The sequence below is a fragment of the Balaenoptera ricei genome, chromosome 18 (assembly GCF_028023285.1).
Source record: "Balaenoptera ricei isolate mBalRic1 chromosome 18, mBalRic1.hap2, whole genome shotgun sequence".
NCBI lineage: Eukaryota > Metazoa > Chordata > Mammalia > Artiodactyla > Balaenopteridae > Balaenoptera > Balaenoptera ricei.
The window spans coordinates 19,354,148-19,369,392 of NC_082656.1; the positions used below are offsets into that span (position 1 = coordinate 19,354,148).

Below are 15,245 nucleotides of genomic sequence, written 5' to 3' on the forward strand. Positions count from 1 at the left end.
TGTTTTTGGTCTCTGCTCTCTTGGATTGTATTAATACTTGAATTTCAAAACAGGATGGTACATATTTTTATGGGCGTACTGGCTGGAAGTGGTAACAAGCAGACCTTCATGATACATAAGTGCCACTGAGGCATAGCTTACATATAAATAACTGTTGGGTGCCTGACAGTTGAGAAGCTTAGGTGTCTTAAGTCTTGTTTTTGTTTTTAATCAGTTAGACCTAAGGGAAGAAAAAATCACCTTGTTTCTTCTCCTGTTTACCGTGTTTCCTTGGTGTGTGTTTGTGGACCTAGAATTACAGAGATTGCGGCCTGCCACTCTGCCCACACGTCTGCAGCCAAGACGCAGGGAGGGCATGTGTACATGTGGGGCCAGTGCCGGGGCCAGTCGGTGACCCTGCCTCACCTCACCCACTTCTCCTCCACCGACGACGTGTTCGCCTGCTTCGCCACGCCCGCCGTCACCTGGCGCCTCCTGTCCGTGGGTGAGCTGACCGCTGTCCTTCGGGGTGGTGGCCTGCAAGCCAGGAGGAGAACTTCTGGTGTTTTCATTTTTTGATAGTGAGGACTTTGTTCAGTGCAGTGTCAGGCAATTTATGTCCCTCTAATGAGCGCCTGTGAAAGGGAACTCATTGGATCGATTCATTTTTCTCAAAAGTATTAGAAATCAGTATCTCATACCAAATTAAAAGTCCTTTGGATTGCTTTCTGATGTGACTGGGAAACTATAGCTTTTATTTTTAGCTGGTATATTTACTCAGACTTTCAAAAATTTTGTGGTGGTTTGGGACTTTAGTTGTTTTGCCAGATTTATAAGCAGATGTGTCTGAGGTTCTTATCCTTAATGATTGCAGCAGCGGGAATCTGTATTTGGGAAAACAGCGCATAGCTCAGTGGGGCAGTTATTTGGGGAACTGGTGTTTTCGTGTCAGCAGAGCCGTGCTGGGCCTGCGTCCTCCTTAGAAAGCGCTGGTGTCGCCCCCCCGCCCCCCAGAACCTGACGGCCACCTCACCGTGGCTGAGTCCCTGAAGAGAGAATTTGACAATCCCAGCACCGCAGACCTGAGATTTCTGGTGGATGGAAAGTACATTTATGCGCATAAAGTCCTTCTCAAAATTAGGTAAGGAATCATTTATTCCAAGAATTGAAATAAATGTTTGTTGTTTTCTAGTTCCAAGGAACTATGTTAGGCACGTCTGTGATTCTGAAAAAAGGTAAGGCTCTCTTTGCCCTTACGAGCGTGCCCTGCAGCGGGGGAAACACATTATACGTGGCATTTCTTCTGTACTCTCTGTTTTCTTTTTTTTAATATATATCTTTATTGGAGTATAATTGCTTCACAATGGTGTGTTAGTTTCTGCTGTATAACAGAGTGAATCAGCTATACGTATACATACATCCCCATATCTCCTCCCTCTTGCGTCTCCCTCCCTCCCACCCTCCGTATCCCGCCCCTCTAGGTGGTCACAAAGCGCGGAGCTGATCTCCCTGTGCTATGCGGCTGCTTCCCACCAGCTATCTATTTTACATTTGCTAACACTGAACATTTAGATGCTTGAAAAAAGAGAAGAGCAGCAAGGTCGGGAGTAAAGCTAACACAGAGATTTTTAAAAATCACTTTTATTGATGTATAATTTTTGAGCAACTGCATCCATTTAAAATGTGCGGTTTGAGGAGTTTTGACATTCGTATACTCGTGGGAAACCACTGCCCCAAATCAGGACACAGAACGTTTCCATCACCCCTCAAAGATCCCTGAGGCCCCAGCCCTGGGGCAAGCACCATCTTCTTTCTGTCACTATAGATTAGTTCGTATATTCTAGAAGTTTAGGTAAATGTAATTATACAATATGCATTCTTTTCTGCCTGGCTCCTTTCTCTTAGCATAGTGATTTTGAAATTCATTTCGTTGCTGTGTAACAGATATTTAAATCCTACTTCAGTGAATCACAAACTCAATACGGCATTTTAGTCTCAAGTTCACTTCTTAGTAAGGTCAGGCTGTGCAGTATTTGTTCACTCTCACTGTAGCCCATAAACCTTCATAGAAGTGGGGAGGTTACGGTTTGCTAGGGCTGCTGTGACAAAGTTCTGTAGACTAATCTGTTGCAACAACAGAAATTTATTCTCTCATGGTTCTGGAGGCTAGAAATTCAAGATCAGGGCTGTGCATAGAATGAGTTCTTTCTGAGAGCTCTGAGCAGGAATCTGTTGCATGCCTCTGTCCCAGCTCCTGGTGGTTTGCTGGTAGTCTTCGGCAGCCCTTGGCTTGTGGCAGCGTAACTCCAGTCTTCACACGGCATTCTCCCCGCGTCCAAATCCCCCCTTTTGTAAGGACACCGGTCATATTGGATTAGGGTCCACCCTAATGACCTCCTTTTAACTTGATTACCTCTGTAAAGGTCCTTTCTCCAAATACTGTTATAGTGAGGTTAGGACTCCAGCCTATGAATTTGGGGGATACAATTCAACTCATAACAGGAGGAGAAGAAACAAAATTACTCAGAGTTTATGAAAATAAACCTACCTGATTTCTGTAAGTGCTGCCCCGCGGACGTGGTGTGGGAGGGCCCCTGGGAGCTCGTGGCCGCGGAGGCAGCTGCCCCGCAGCAGGTTAGCATTTGCAGCCTCGTCGAATAAACGACCGCAGACTTCCCGGCCGGCAGGGGAAGCCAGGGGCCCGGCGAGGACACGGAGTTGCGTGGTGCTGTGTTTTTCCTTTCTCCCTGTTAGTTGTTTCCCCTTTAACCGCCACGAGCACACGCTCCGCAGGAAGGTCATTGGCTCTTGCCCAGAAGCCAGGACCTGACGCGCTTCTTTCTTCCTTCTTTCTTCAGGTGTGACCATTTTCGCTCTTCGTTGGAAGACAGCGAGGATGATATTGTAGAAATGAGTGAATTTTCATATCCTGTTTACCGAGCCTTCCTGGAGTACCTGTACACAGACAGCATCAGCCTGTCCCCCGAGGAGGCCGTAGGTAATCACCAGCAGACTTGACCAAGAGATTGGCAGAAAGGTGCTTCGTGTAGAGCCTAAAAGGAAGTGGCTGTGAGGGTAATCACAGAAGCAGTTCTCTTTTTGTGTGTTGAACCCAAACGCTTTTCCCTTGTTCCCACTTCACACAAAGGTTGACTGGATGGATAAAATGAGACATGGATGAATTATGAAACCATCAGCACTGTGGGACAGGTGCCATTCTTCCTGAATTACTAGATACTGTACCCGACTTTTTAGCTACCACACAGCTGCTGCCTTCAAGATACTTACATTATAAAAATGAGAAAATGCATGTAATAGGCAGCCCTGCTGGTCTCCATAACTGTGACTGTCCCTTTGGGACCACCCACTGTGATCTGGCGCATCACTGCACCTCAGGTTTACTGACGGTAGGAAAGCAACCCAGGGCGTCCAGCGGGCACAAGGTGAAAACAGACTAAATTTCAGTTTACAGCTGTCAGCAATATTGTTGGCCCGTGGGACAGAGAATTAAGGAGTTACTTCTGTAAGGAACTGGAGAAAGAGTTCAGCTCTCAAATTTTTCAATTAAATATTCATTTTACATGTATAAATCCAATAACACTTTTTTTTTTTACCAGATCAGCATTTAATTTTCCTTAGGTAAAAAAAGTCTGATTTCTTAAGTTTTATAGTTTTCCTTCCTTTCTCCCACAATACTTGCGGGCCCGGGGCCCACTATGTGCCGTGCTCCCCTCGGCACCTATGAATGAGACAGACCGACACCCTGCTCCTGTGGAGCTGCTGCTCGGAGGAGGGAGGCCAGCCCTAAACAAAGAAAGAAAAGCAGTCAGCTGGGAGGTCAGGGAAGGCCTCTGTGAGGACGTGTGCTGAGCAGAGAGCTGGGGGAAGCATGCAGACGCCCAGGTGAAGAGTGTTCTAAACAAGGGAGATAGCAGGTGCAAAGGTCTGAGACAGGAACATATGTAGCACATGGAGGAGGGGGAGGGGGAGGAGGGGGAGGAAGAGGGGGGAGGGGGGAAGGGGAGGAAGAGGGGGGAGGAGGGGAGGGGGAGGAGGAAGACCCGGGTGGTTTGGAGGGAGAGAGAGACCGGCAGTCGGAGGAACTGAGGCCAGGCAGCTGGGTCTGGGCAAGACCAGGTACAACCTTGGAGGCCACTGTGAAGGGCTCGAGTTTTATTCTTGGCATGACGGACAGCCCTGGAAGGTTTTGAGCACGAGGGTTGCGTTATTTAGGATTTGCTTTAGCAGTAAAATGGAAAAAGGAAGTGGCTTAAACAAGACAGTTTCTCTCTCTGTCACACAGGGGTGCAGTGCAAGGCGTCCTTACCTGTGGCCCCTGCACTCATGGCCAAGACCACGTGTGCATTACAGGCAGCAGGATGGAGGAAGGGACAGTGACAAGGGGCAAAGGGCAAATCCCAGTGTTGGTTAAGGAAGTCCCACTTCTTTTAAACCATGGACCAGAGATAACCAAGGCCTTAACTCAGCTGCACAGGAAGTTGGGGGGAGTGGTCATTTCTAGATGGTCATGGCTCAGCCACGTAGTCTGTGATTTTGGAAGAAAGGGAGAATGGCTTTGTGCATATGTGAAGGGAGAGGCGCCAGCAGCTTCTACTCCAGGGGTGAGAGGATTTGTTTTTAAAAAATCAGTAAACTGTAATGGTTGAGGTATAAGATGGTGGTGCCCTGCGTGAGGGTGGTCTAGCAGTGGAGGTGTTGCAAGAGATCAGATTCTGAGTATATCTTAAATAGGGAGCTGACAGGATTTGTTGGTGGATGGGATGTGGGTTTTGAGGGAAAAAGAGAGAAGGATGATTGCTCTGCGGTATTTGGCTTGAGTGTGGAGAGCACCAGGTTTTGCTCTTGAGTTTGAAAAATCAAAGGAGTTTGAGCTGCTTTTTAGACGTCTGCGTGGCAGGGTTTTTTTTATGGGCCCGCCCCTCAAGTTTGCAGGGCCCTGGGCAAGAGTCTAAATGGAGGCCTATGCACCATTTGTCTAAAAATTTAAAGTTATATGTCAAGCTAACAAGCTTCAGATAAAATATGTTCAATCCTCATACCTTGAAAAATATACCTTCATCAAGAACTGAAGGGCCAGGTAGGCGTTTCAGCTGGAAGTTAGAGTTGTAGGACGCTTGGAGTTCTGTGCGGGGACACAGTGGCACAGGAGGCACAGGCCTCTGGCCTCCAGCTTAGGACCTGCCGTCTTCCTTTACCCACCCCCAGTTACATCCTGCATCCCAGGGGTGCGTGGGCATCCCAGCCTGCATGTCCGTGTCCCAGTCAACCCCATCGGCCACCCCTTGGGGCGGGGTGTCTGCACGTGGTCTGGAGGGGAGGAAATACTGACATATGTGGCTTCAGGGCTGATTATTCAGGGAATCCCAGGGTCCCAGGAGCACAGAGTGTGGTCTAGGAGTGGGCACTTGGCTCCTTGGCCAGCCTGTGGAGAGGGGGGTGCCTAGAACGGGTGCAGAGCTGCGCCCCCTGGAGCAGAGGCTCAGGGCAGTACACGTGAGTTCACGCATGCGTGAGTCTGATGCTCGGAGTGTGTGGGGCTGTTGATGTGAACTTGGGAGTTGTTGAGAACTGACCAGGAACAATCAGGCCATTCACGGCTCTCAAGATTTCAAAAGATTTCAGAGGGCCATAGGCCTTTCTTCTATAATTTTGATAATATTTGTCATGTTACAATGAAAGCAAGTTTCTACCAAACTTAGTAAAAATTTCTACCAAATGTACAAAACTTATTAGCAGGTATAAAAACAGTTAATGTTGTAAGGTTGATGAAATCCTGGCTCTCTGTCCTTTGGGCCCTCTATGAAGTACCTTCCGTGAAAGGTTATTGTGAAGTAAACGTGACAATATTCTAGAATCAGGATTCAGCTAGCCTTTTGATCAGGTGGCAACCAGGACTGAATTAGACCCGGCGAATGTACCACTCCAAGGGTGTAGTAGGACTGCTGAGCCCACGGTGCTTGAACCCCGATCACGCAGGGGCCAAAGGCACCCTCACAGCATCTCTAGCCAAGCCACATAACCTGAGTGCCACTCATTTCACCAGTGACAAAGTGTTTGTAGCATTCTTTATGCTAATTAACACGCCCTCTAATGAAGATTTAGGTAGCCATAACTGAAGCCCCTGACAAGGGCCTTTCAAATGCAAACTGACCGACCATTCTTGATTAGAGTGCTTCATAGTGTCCCTTGGGGTAGATTAAAATTAACTTAAGCATCTAAATCACTCTATGTTGAGTTATTGGAAAGCAGATGACAGATAATATAACAGGAATCATCAGTTTTTACAGACGGTATTTAAAACTGAGGGGCTGGAGATCATTTAGGGAAATAAGTGAAATAAGAATCTGAACATTGAACTCTGGGGCATTCAAATACTTGGAAGTCAGGAAAAATGGTCCAGCCAGGAGACTGAAGAGTAACTCATGAAGGAGAAGAAAACACGAGCAAGTAACACGGCATTTCGAGAAGGGGAGCCTCCTCAACGCCATCAAATTCTGTGTAAATGTTGAGTAAGATGAAATCAGAGGATAACCCCTTGGGTTTGGCACCATGGGAGCCATTAGTGACCATCACAGGTGTGGTGTCAGGGAGCAGAGGGGCTGGGCTTCTGCTTAAGGTGAGGACAGGAGGTGAGAGAACAGAGGCAGCAAACAGAGACCGCTCTCCCCAGGAGGCTCGCTCAGGAGAGGAACAGAGAAACGGGGCAGGGTCGCAGGAGGCCTGAAAGGCGTTTCTTTTCTTTTTGAAGATGGGCACTATTACAGCACGTGCGAATGCTGCTGGAGAAGATGTTGATAATTCGGGGGGATGGCTAACTAGAGGAGCATTTCTGAGGAAGAGACTAGGGCCATGTTCACTTGCTCCTGTTTTTCCACAGCTACTTGTTTGTGTACTGCACTCGCTCAGTGCAGCTGCGTTCCTCAGGTAGAGAGAGCCACATGCTCAGAGTGTAAGTAAGCCCAAGTCTCTATTTCCACAGCCCTTCACTGAGGATTATATTCAGAATCATCTCTGACAGGCTGAGTGAGTTTAAATCAGGGTGCTTGAGATCACTCCCCTAAGAAAACATCTCTTTCCACCAGGATTGCTAGATTTGGCTACATTTTACAGAGAAAATCGTTTGAAAAAACTCTGCCAACAAACTATCAAGCAAGGAATCTGTGAGGAGAACGCCATCGCGCTGCTCTCGGCCGCCGTGAAGTATGACGCTCAGGTAAGAAGGGCATCCTTTCGAGGAGCTCACCTTCTGGAAGAAATGGTTAGCTGTCTCCTTCCTGCCTTAAACTAAAAGAAAGTCTAAGTAAATTAAAGATCTAAGGTAAACAAAGTACCAGAAAAAATATAAGGGAATGTTTATATATATATAAAGTTAGGGTGGACCTCAAGGGCAGAAACCATAAAAGAAAGGATTGATAGATCTGATCTCAAAAAAACAAAAATGTTTATACACAAAAAAATACAGAGAAAAAAACAAAGTAAATGATACTCTGGGGAAAATATGTGTAATGTCACGAAGCAAGTTCACCATAGTTAATGTATAATTCTAAAAAAAAACAAAAAGAAAACATGAGCAGTTTGATGGAAAAAAATGGACCAAATGGATTTATGAACAAATGAAAAATATAAATGAAAATAAGGTATAATGTTTCAACTGTCAAACCAGGGAGTCTATTTTTAGAAATAGTATAGGCTCAGGATAATGGGTGTTCTCCTAAACTGCTGAGGAGAATGCAAATTAGTATAATCAGTCTGGGGGGCTGTTTGGTATAATATGTATTAAAAGCTTCAAAAATGTAATTCTTTAAGGAATTCAGTTATAGAAACTTATCTTAAGGAAGTAACCATGGATTCAGACAAAGTTTTAGCTTCAAAGATGTTTCCTGCAGTGTTGTTTATAATTTTTAAAAATTGGAAAAAGTCAGTGTGAACAGGAAAGGATTGTTTAAACTAAAAAATGTTAATACTATTCTACATATATCATTGACTGAAGAACTGTGCTCCTATTTTTTAAATAAGTATATTTATTTTTATTTTTTAAATAAAAATAGTAAAATAAATTTTTTTTAAGTATAAATAGCTGAATTTAAAAAGACCAAAATTTATTATCTACATAGGAAAAAAGACTGAAAAATACAGTCAGTGGTTATCTTTGAATGGTGGGATTGTGGATGATTTTTATTTCCTTATCTTTGCTTGTTTTTCCTGAACTTTCTACAGTGACCATGTATTGTTTTGATAATAAAGAAAGGAAAAAAAACTTGTCTTAGAGTTAAATCGTTAGGAAACAGGCCATACTTTTTGGAGTCGATTTCCTTAAGGATATCCTTTCCTTTGGTCAGAAAACAGGGACATTTTAGTCGTGGGCAGAAAAAAGGTTATAACTTCTTTTCTGCTTATATAAGTAATAATGTGCTTATTAAAGAAAATTTGTAAAATACAAAAAGTATGAGGAAGGAAGTGACTCCTCAACGAGAGGACACTAACATTTTCATACAGCTCCTTCTGATTTTTTCCTAGGTTATGTATTGCGTTGGCCAAAAAGTTCGTTTGGGTTTTTCTGTAACATCCTGTGGAAAAACCGGAACGAACTTTTTGGCCAACCTAATATATATTTCTAAATACTAGATTTTTTTCACTTAACATTTAAAAAAAATCTTACCCACCTTGAACCATTGACATTTACAAGCATAGTGAATGTTTGTCTTTCATCAAGATAGTAATACTTTGGGCACTTACAACACGCAGAAGGCTTCATGGCCAAACAATAACTGTGCTTTTTCAAGAGTTTGTTAAAGTCATGCTGATAATACTGGACTCTGGTGGGCTGCCTCAGATGATGAGATTGTGGGCACATAGTGTTTCCATCTGAACTAGAATTAATGTCCAAGACTTCTTCATATTCCCTGTTTACGTGAATTATTTGTATGGTTACCATTCAGCCCTATTTTCTAGAAAGCAACCTCCCTGAGCAAATGGCAAGGACTTTGTTTTGCTCACAACCATATCCCTAGTGCCTAGGATAGTGCCTGACACATAGTATGTGCTCATTAAATATTTGTTTAATGAATGTTCAACTTTGCCTGTAGAGGCACTGTATTTTACTACAGGCTGTCTAACTGTGGTACCCTAAATTAGTATAATAGACCACAAGTAAAATAGACTCAATGTATACTTAATATAAAAGTTTTTATAAATCAAGAACAGTATATTTGAGTTGACTAGTATTGTTACTTGCTGACTCTAATAAGCAAGAAACAGACCTTTTCAGCAAATTATCCCTCATGCTTGACTACACTTAATATGTAATTAATACACACCAGGGATTATTTGAAGCACAGTTCATATCTCGTTTAGTTCTCAAAAGAACCTTATTAAGAATATATGTATTATTATTTGTTCCAGTTTACACATGAGGAAGCTGAATCTCAGAGAGATTAAGTAAATTCTTAGTAAGCTAATAATTGTAAAGCTGGAATGCAATCCAATATTGGACAAATTTCAAAACCACACATTTTACTACAATTCTCTATTGCCCCCATATTTTAAAATCAGCAATGTTTATTCATTGATTCAACAAATATTTCCTGAGTGCCCATTAAGTGCCTGGCATGGTTCTAGGCACTTCCTAGGGTACAGGAAGTGAACAAAACAGACCAAAATCTCTGCCTTCCTGGAACTTTCTGGTGAGGGCAATAGATGACGAATACAATATATGGTCTGTTAGGTGGTGATAAATGATATAAAAAAGTAAGTTAGAGAAGGGCAATGGGGCAGTGGGGGGCAGGCTGAGATCAAAGCTGAAGTTTTAAATCGTGGTCCGGGAAGGAAGGAAGGTCTCACTTAGAAGGAGACTTGAGCAAAGACGTTAAGGAGGCATGGCAGGAGCTGCGTCAGGAGGGCAGCACAGCCCAGGGTCGGAGGCAGAGCAGAGTCTCCGCAGGCTGGCCTGACATTAGCTCTCGTTTCTCTCAGACCAAAAAAGTGTCCAGCCATCTTATTTCTGATTCTCAAGTTTGCAGATCTAATCAAGAGAATCACTACAGTACTATTTTTTGGCCTGGCGTACATTACAGTAAGCCAGAAATCACCAATCTGTGCAGTTTCTCTTAGCAGAAAAGTCATGATTTCTTCAAAGCATTTTCCCACTTCAGATTATTGCAGCTATGTGTGATCTGATGAAATCTAATCATCCCAGCCTTTATCTTCTTGTAAAGGAAAAAGAGCAGTGGCCTGTTAATGACTTCAGAGAAGCATTTCCCAAGATGACTGTTTTATGGCTTAAGCTTTTCTCACAAACTCTTTACAGGTAAAACTACTTAAGCCCCTAAAAGAATATAAAAGAGGAGTGTTGGGCTCAACATAAAGAAAATCTTTTAAACAGTTTACTCAATGCATTCATGCAATAAATAAATATTTATTAAACAAACAAGAGGAGTGTCGTACTCTGCATAAATATTGAAAGTGGAATGAACAATACATCTAGGTGCCTATCTCTGGGAAGAAAAAGTTTCATTTTTTGCATTGGTTAGTGTGGAGGCACTTGAATGCTTTACTCTGTTATTTAAATTTTTACAAGCATAGATTCATATTAGCTATATAGTTTTACAACTATTCTTTAGGCATTGCTGTCCCAACATTTCTTTCTGCTGGCCATCAAATCCTTTTTCCTTGCCTATGTGTTTTAGGAATTTTTGTGCTACGTTGCATTGCACTGGGATATGTGAATTTGTTAAAACAAATGTGTTTATTTGTTAAATTTCTGTTGTCATTCCTAGGATTTAGAAGAATTCTGCTTCAGGTTTTGCATAAACCATTTGACTGTAGTAACACAGACGTCAGGCTTTGCAGAAATGGACCATGATCTCTTGAAGAACTTTATCAGCAAAGCAAGCAGAGTTGGAGCCTTTAAAAATTAATCCTCACCTGCAGGAAAGAATTTTTAGCATTTCCATTTTCCCTGCAAAAGCCAGAGAATAATTTCTCTTTAATAGTATTTATGATGACCTACATTTGGCTGAATACTTAATGTTTTGTCAAGAGAAGGATGGTGGTCAGTCTTCCCCACCTTTTGAAATCCACAATCTAGAGAGAAGGCATTAAATGCTCTCTGATCAGATGGGACTAAGCTCAAGGGAAAAAAGTTGAAATGTCTTACTATACTTACCATTTCCTCTTTCGAGTCACTTAAGTTGGAGACTTTTGGTAGGTACATGGGTCTAAGTATATGCTATTCTGGCCAAATTTCCATATTCAACAGGCTGATACCACACAGATAGCTTGACAAAGAATGCTGTCACTAGCACACTTGCAGCATCCAGCACAGTGCCTTGCATAGAGTAAGGCACTCAGCTTTTTATATAAATCTTAATTATGCCCCGAGAACAGCTTTACTTGTGGGATACTGGATGAAGGAATAACGTTCACAAAACGAATTTAAAACATCTGAGGCTCATATTCTTCTGTACCTCGTTCTGAGAAATAGCGGCTAATTTAGAGCGTTAATTGGAATTCACAAAAGGCCTTAGCAATTAAATTGTCAAAGACCCAAGGGCTAATTTTAATTCCCTCTTTACTCTGAGTCATTAATTTCTCACACGGGGTTATCGAGTAAGAAGTGTACTATCTTTGAATGAATGTTGTTTCTGGGCTCATTTGCCTTACATAATTGCATAATGTCCTTTACTTTTGTGTGAAGAGAGATTTGCCTCTGTAAGTAAGAACGATTTTGTTTTTCTTGTAGTTGACTTTTATGTCACTGTAAGGTCTTTTAACTTGGCACAGTGTAATTACAAAGTACTAGCCGAAAAGGAACTATGCTTACATTTCATGGACAGCCACTAGTAAGAAAGAGATAAATTTACACTGTTAAGATCAAGTTACCCAACTACAAATGAGAAACTGGAACAGGATGTAGGATGTAGAGTCTCCTAACATGTATTTTCACAATATGATACTATGTAGAGAAACCTCTTTTGGAAACCTTGTTCTGATGCTGAACTGTTTGATAATAAAGTGCTTATCTGCAGATAATAGAACAAATGTGTGTGTGTTTTTTAATTCTTCAGAAGCAGCAAGATTCTGTCAACCTTATGTCTCTTAGATATACACAAATCCATGTGATATAAGCTTTTTTTTTTTTTTAATAGCTACTTTATTTTATTTATTTATTTATTTATTTTTGGCTGTGTTGGGTCTTCGGTTCGTGCGAGGGCTTTCTCTAGTTGCGGCAATAAGCTTATTTTTTAAAGCAGTTACTCAGATAAGGCATCATAGCGAACCCTACCCTAAAACGTAAATGGCTTCTAAACAACTAATTCTAATCAACTGTTCATATGATTGCCCATGAATGTTCTTTATTGGTGAGGTCACTTTTGAATCCTTAGTTTCTTTTTGTTTATCCGTTTTTGCAGACCTTGTCTGGTAGAGGCAAAGGAGTCTGGATGCCTCCAATTCTAAATCAGAATCCCATTTTTGGAACTGTGTAGTATTTGTTATTTTATTGGGTTGGCCAAAAAGTTCGTTCTGGTTTTTTTCCGTAAGCTGTTACAGCCTTACACCATTTGTCTGTCTGTTTTGGTAGGTTAGCTGTTCTCTCCAGCAAAGAAACATTGAGGCCTGGGTGTTACCAGTCGCCATCAGTTCTCACAGTCAGACGTCCACAGGCTTCATTTCCAACTTGTTCTCCTCACCCCACTATGCTCGCTGTCACTGATCAAAAAGCCTTTATATTTTAGTGTCTTCCCAAACCTTGTCTTCCTCTTTCTTGCCCTTTTCTGACAGGGTCTTCTGAAGTTCCTCAATGCCTTTTTCTTTTATGAACTCATTTCATGGAAATATTGGACCACCCAAAGGTAAGTTTATTTAGGGATGAAAAATGGATTACCCTCCACGAGACTCCCCAGTGGGTCACTGCTCTGCCAGAGTACACGTTAGTAAGAAGGGGTGGGTGGAGTTTTATCTAGAGTTCCTCTAAGCTTGTTATGTGTAGGTTGCACTGCTCTGTATCTCCGTGCTGCTTATCTCTGGGCATAGAATAATCTATGAAACTTTTACAAAATATAGATTCAAGGATTCTAACTCAGTATGTTTACGAAGTTCCACAAGTAATTTTGATGTTTAGCCAAGGATGAGAATCACTGGTTTAGCTCTTAAAACCTGGGATGCCAAACAATAAGGAAGGGCTAATTTTAGACCAGTTGGAGATGACAGACGAGTCCCGTGGTTACATCTCTCTGAAAAAACATGCTTTCTCTCTGGTCTTTGAGGATAGGCTGGCCATCAGTGCTCCTATATGAAGGATAATATCACTTTAGTTCCTTCATTTCTTTCTAACAGATGAGTGTTGGTAGAGCTCAGAAACCCTAAGTTTAGTCAGGGATATGTGAGAGGGAAGGTCCATTTTCATGATGACACTACATCAGAAGTCAGTGGATCCGTTAAGTTCATCTTACATTGTCCATCCTTAAGTTTTGTTTCCTCTCTGCTCACGCAAATTCAGTGTTTTAGTGCTTCCAATATAATTTCACCCCAACTTACACACAGAGAGGTTTAGATTTTACAGGAATTAAGTAGCGTCCTCATCTGCTGAGAGAGGTTTGTGAAGATACCATTCAGTGCTTTTTAAAAAGGGTTAAATGTTTTCATCTGAGACCTGAAGAAACTGCCAGTCATTCTAGACCATAACCTGGTGAGTGTTAGATGCAGAATTCTTGACCAGTGATAACGAAAAAGAGGCAATTACAAACTACACAGTCTTATCAATCTTATGAGTCCTCCCTGTGCTATTATCACAACAAACAGGTTGGGAGAACTGTAAAGAGAAAGGAAAAACCATACTGTACTGTCACTTTTAATTCAGTCTTTGCCAAAGCATAAAAACATAAACCATAATGATTTTCTCTCACTAAATTCAGTTAAAATCATAACATTTTCTGTTTAGAAAGTAACTGATATTGGTCTGTGGAATAAATTTAACTTTCATAGTAAATTGTCATCATACATCAATACTAAAGTGTAAGTATAGTTCCAAGATAATGGACACAAAAAAGTATTTCTAAGAATAGATGACTATTCCAGCTTCTTATTAAAAGAGTTGTTTTAATTCCTTTCAGACATATAGTGTTACTATATTTCTATTTAAGACCCCATATTTGTGGAAATTTGCTATGTCTAGAGGCAAGGTTTCAGGTTGTCCTGTAAAACATTCAGTCCAAAGGAAAATTCTACTGAATAAATCCTTGCCAATGCCATGTACGCTGTCTGGCCCAAAAATGAGGAACAAAAATATGCTTCTACGGGCAAGTTTCTAGGAAATCATCCGGACGGTAATAGAACTGATACTCCCCGCCACCCACCATTCGTACCAGAAAACTGTAATGAATAAAGTAAATACTGAATTTGAGCTTGTCCCTTTCATTATAAAGAGCTTTAATTACTGGAATACTAAATTAATCTCCAGAAGTGATCAGTTTTCTATCATCTAAAAATTTTTAATGTTATAAAGGCTGCTTGATTTTTCCCTGACCTAAGAGACTGCATTTCATGGAAGATCCGCATCCAACATAAATACAGTCCACTGAGGTATGCTTGCTGCTTTTCCTGCTGGAACTTCTTTATTTGCCTTTCTTCCTTCAGGGACAAACATGCTGCTGTTTCAGAAGGAGGGACTTTTACTGTCCACCTGTTTTTGAGAAATCACATTACTTAAACTCAAGATTATCCCTTGGTACCAGATGTGTTTCTTAATTTTTTTTGGAGTTTAATATGATCATATGGTACATATATTACATAATACGTGATACCTAAGCAGGGCCTAGGTTAGATCCCCCAAATCAGTGCACTAATGGTGAAACAAGAATATTCCCACTAAGTGGGATAAAGCCTCTCAGTAGCTCTATGCCAGTTTAGATATGTTTTTGATGCCATATGACTTTTGGTACCAAACACACAGAACCACTTGATTTTAAAAGCTTTTTGGATTTCAGAACTGCAGATAAAGGACTGCAGACTTATAATATATATATATGAAGGATGCTTGGAAGGAAAGGCCTTTATAAACTCTGTGTTAGATGAAAAGAGATACTTGCCCCCCCGCGCCGACTCCTTTTCTTAAAACTCTCCATCTTACTGTGACGTCTTATGTTTCCTCAGACACCCCTGACGTACACCCACCTCTGAGCACTGGCTTTTCCTCTCTGTGTTCTGTTTTACCCCCTCTTGTGCCTGGCTCACTCCCTCACCCTCTT

General features: G+C 41.7%; 2 protein-coding genes across 8 annotated transcripts in view; one reads left to right on the forward strand and one right to left on the reverse strand.

Annotated features, from left to right (window-relative positions):
• The window catches only part of RCBTB2 (RCC1 and BTB domain containing protein 2), a 37,216-nt gene extending 25,177 nt beyond the window's left edge, over positions 1-12,039 (forward strand). For 6 of the 7 annotated variants that reach the window (XM_059902498.1, XM_059902503.1, XM_059902500.1 and 3 more), the window contains 5 exons: positions 294-484; positions 994-1,120; positions 2,838-2,977; positions 7,083-7,213; positions 10,776-12,039. In XM_059902498.1, coding sequence (XP_059758481.1) covers positions 294-484; positions 994-1,120; positions 2,838-2,977; positions 7,083-7,213; positions 10,776-10,916 — 730 coding nt within the window. In that variant the 3' untranslated portion in view covers positions 10,917-12,039. Of the gene's footprint in view, positions 1-293; positions 485-993; positions 1,121-1,171; positions 1,215-2,837; positions 2,978-7,082; positions 7,214-10,775 lie in introns of all 7 variants that reach the window. The other variant, XM_059902504.1, reaches the window with a different exon arrangement.
• Positions 12,040-14,464: 2,425 nt separating this feature from the next.
• The window catches only part of RB1 (RB transcriptional corepressor 1), a 131,003-nt gene continuing 130,222 nt past the window's right edge, over positions 14,465-15,245 (reverse strand). The window contains exon 28 of the mRNA XM_059903292.1: positions 14,465-14,680. The gene's annotated coding sequence lies outside the window, so the exon portion shown is untranslated. The remainder of the gene's footprint in view (positions 14,681-15,245) is intronic.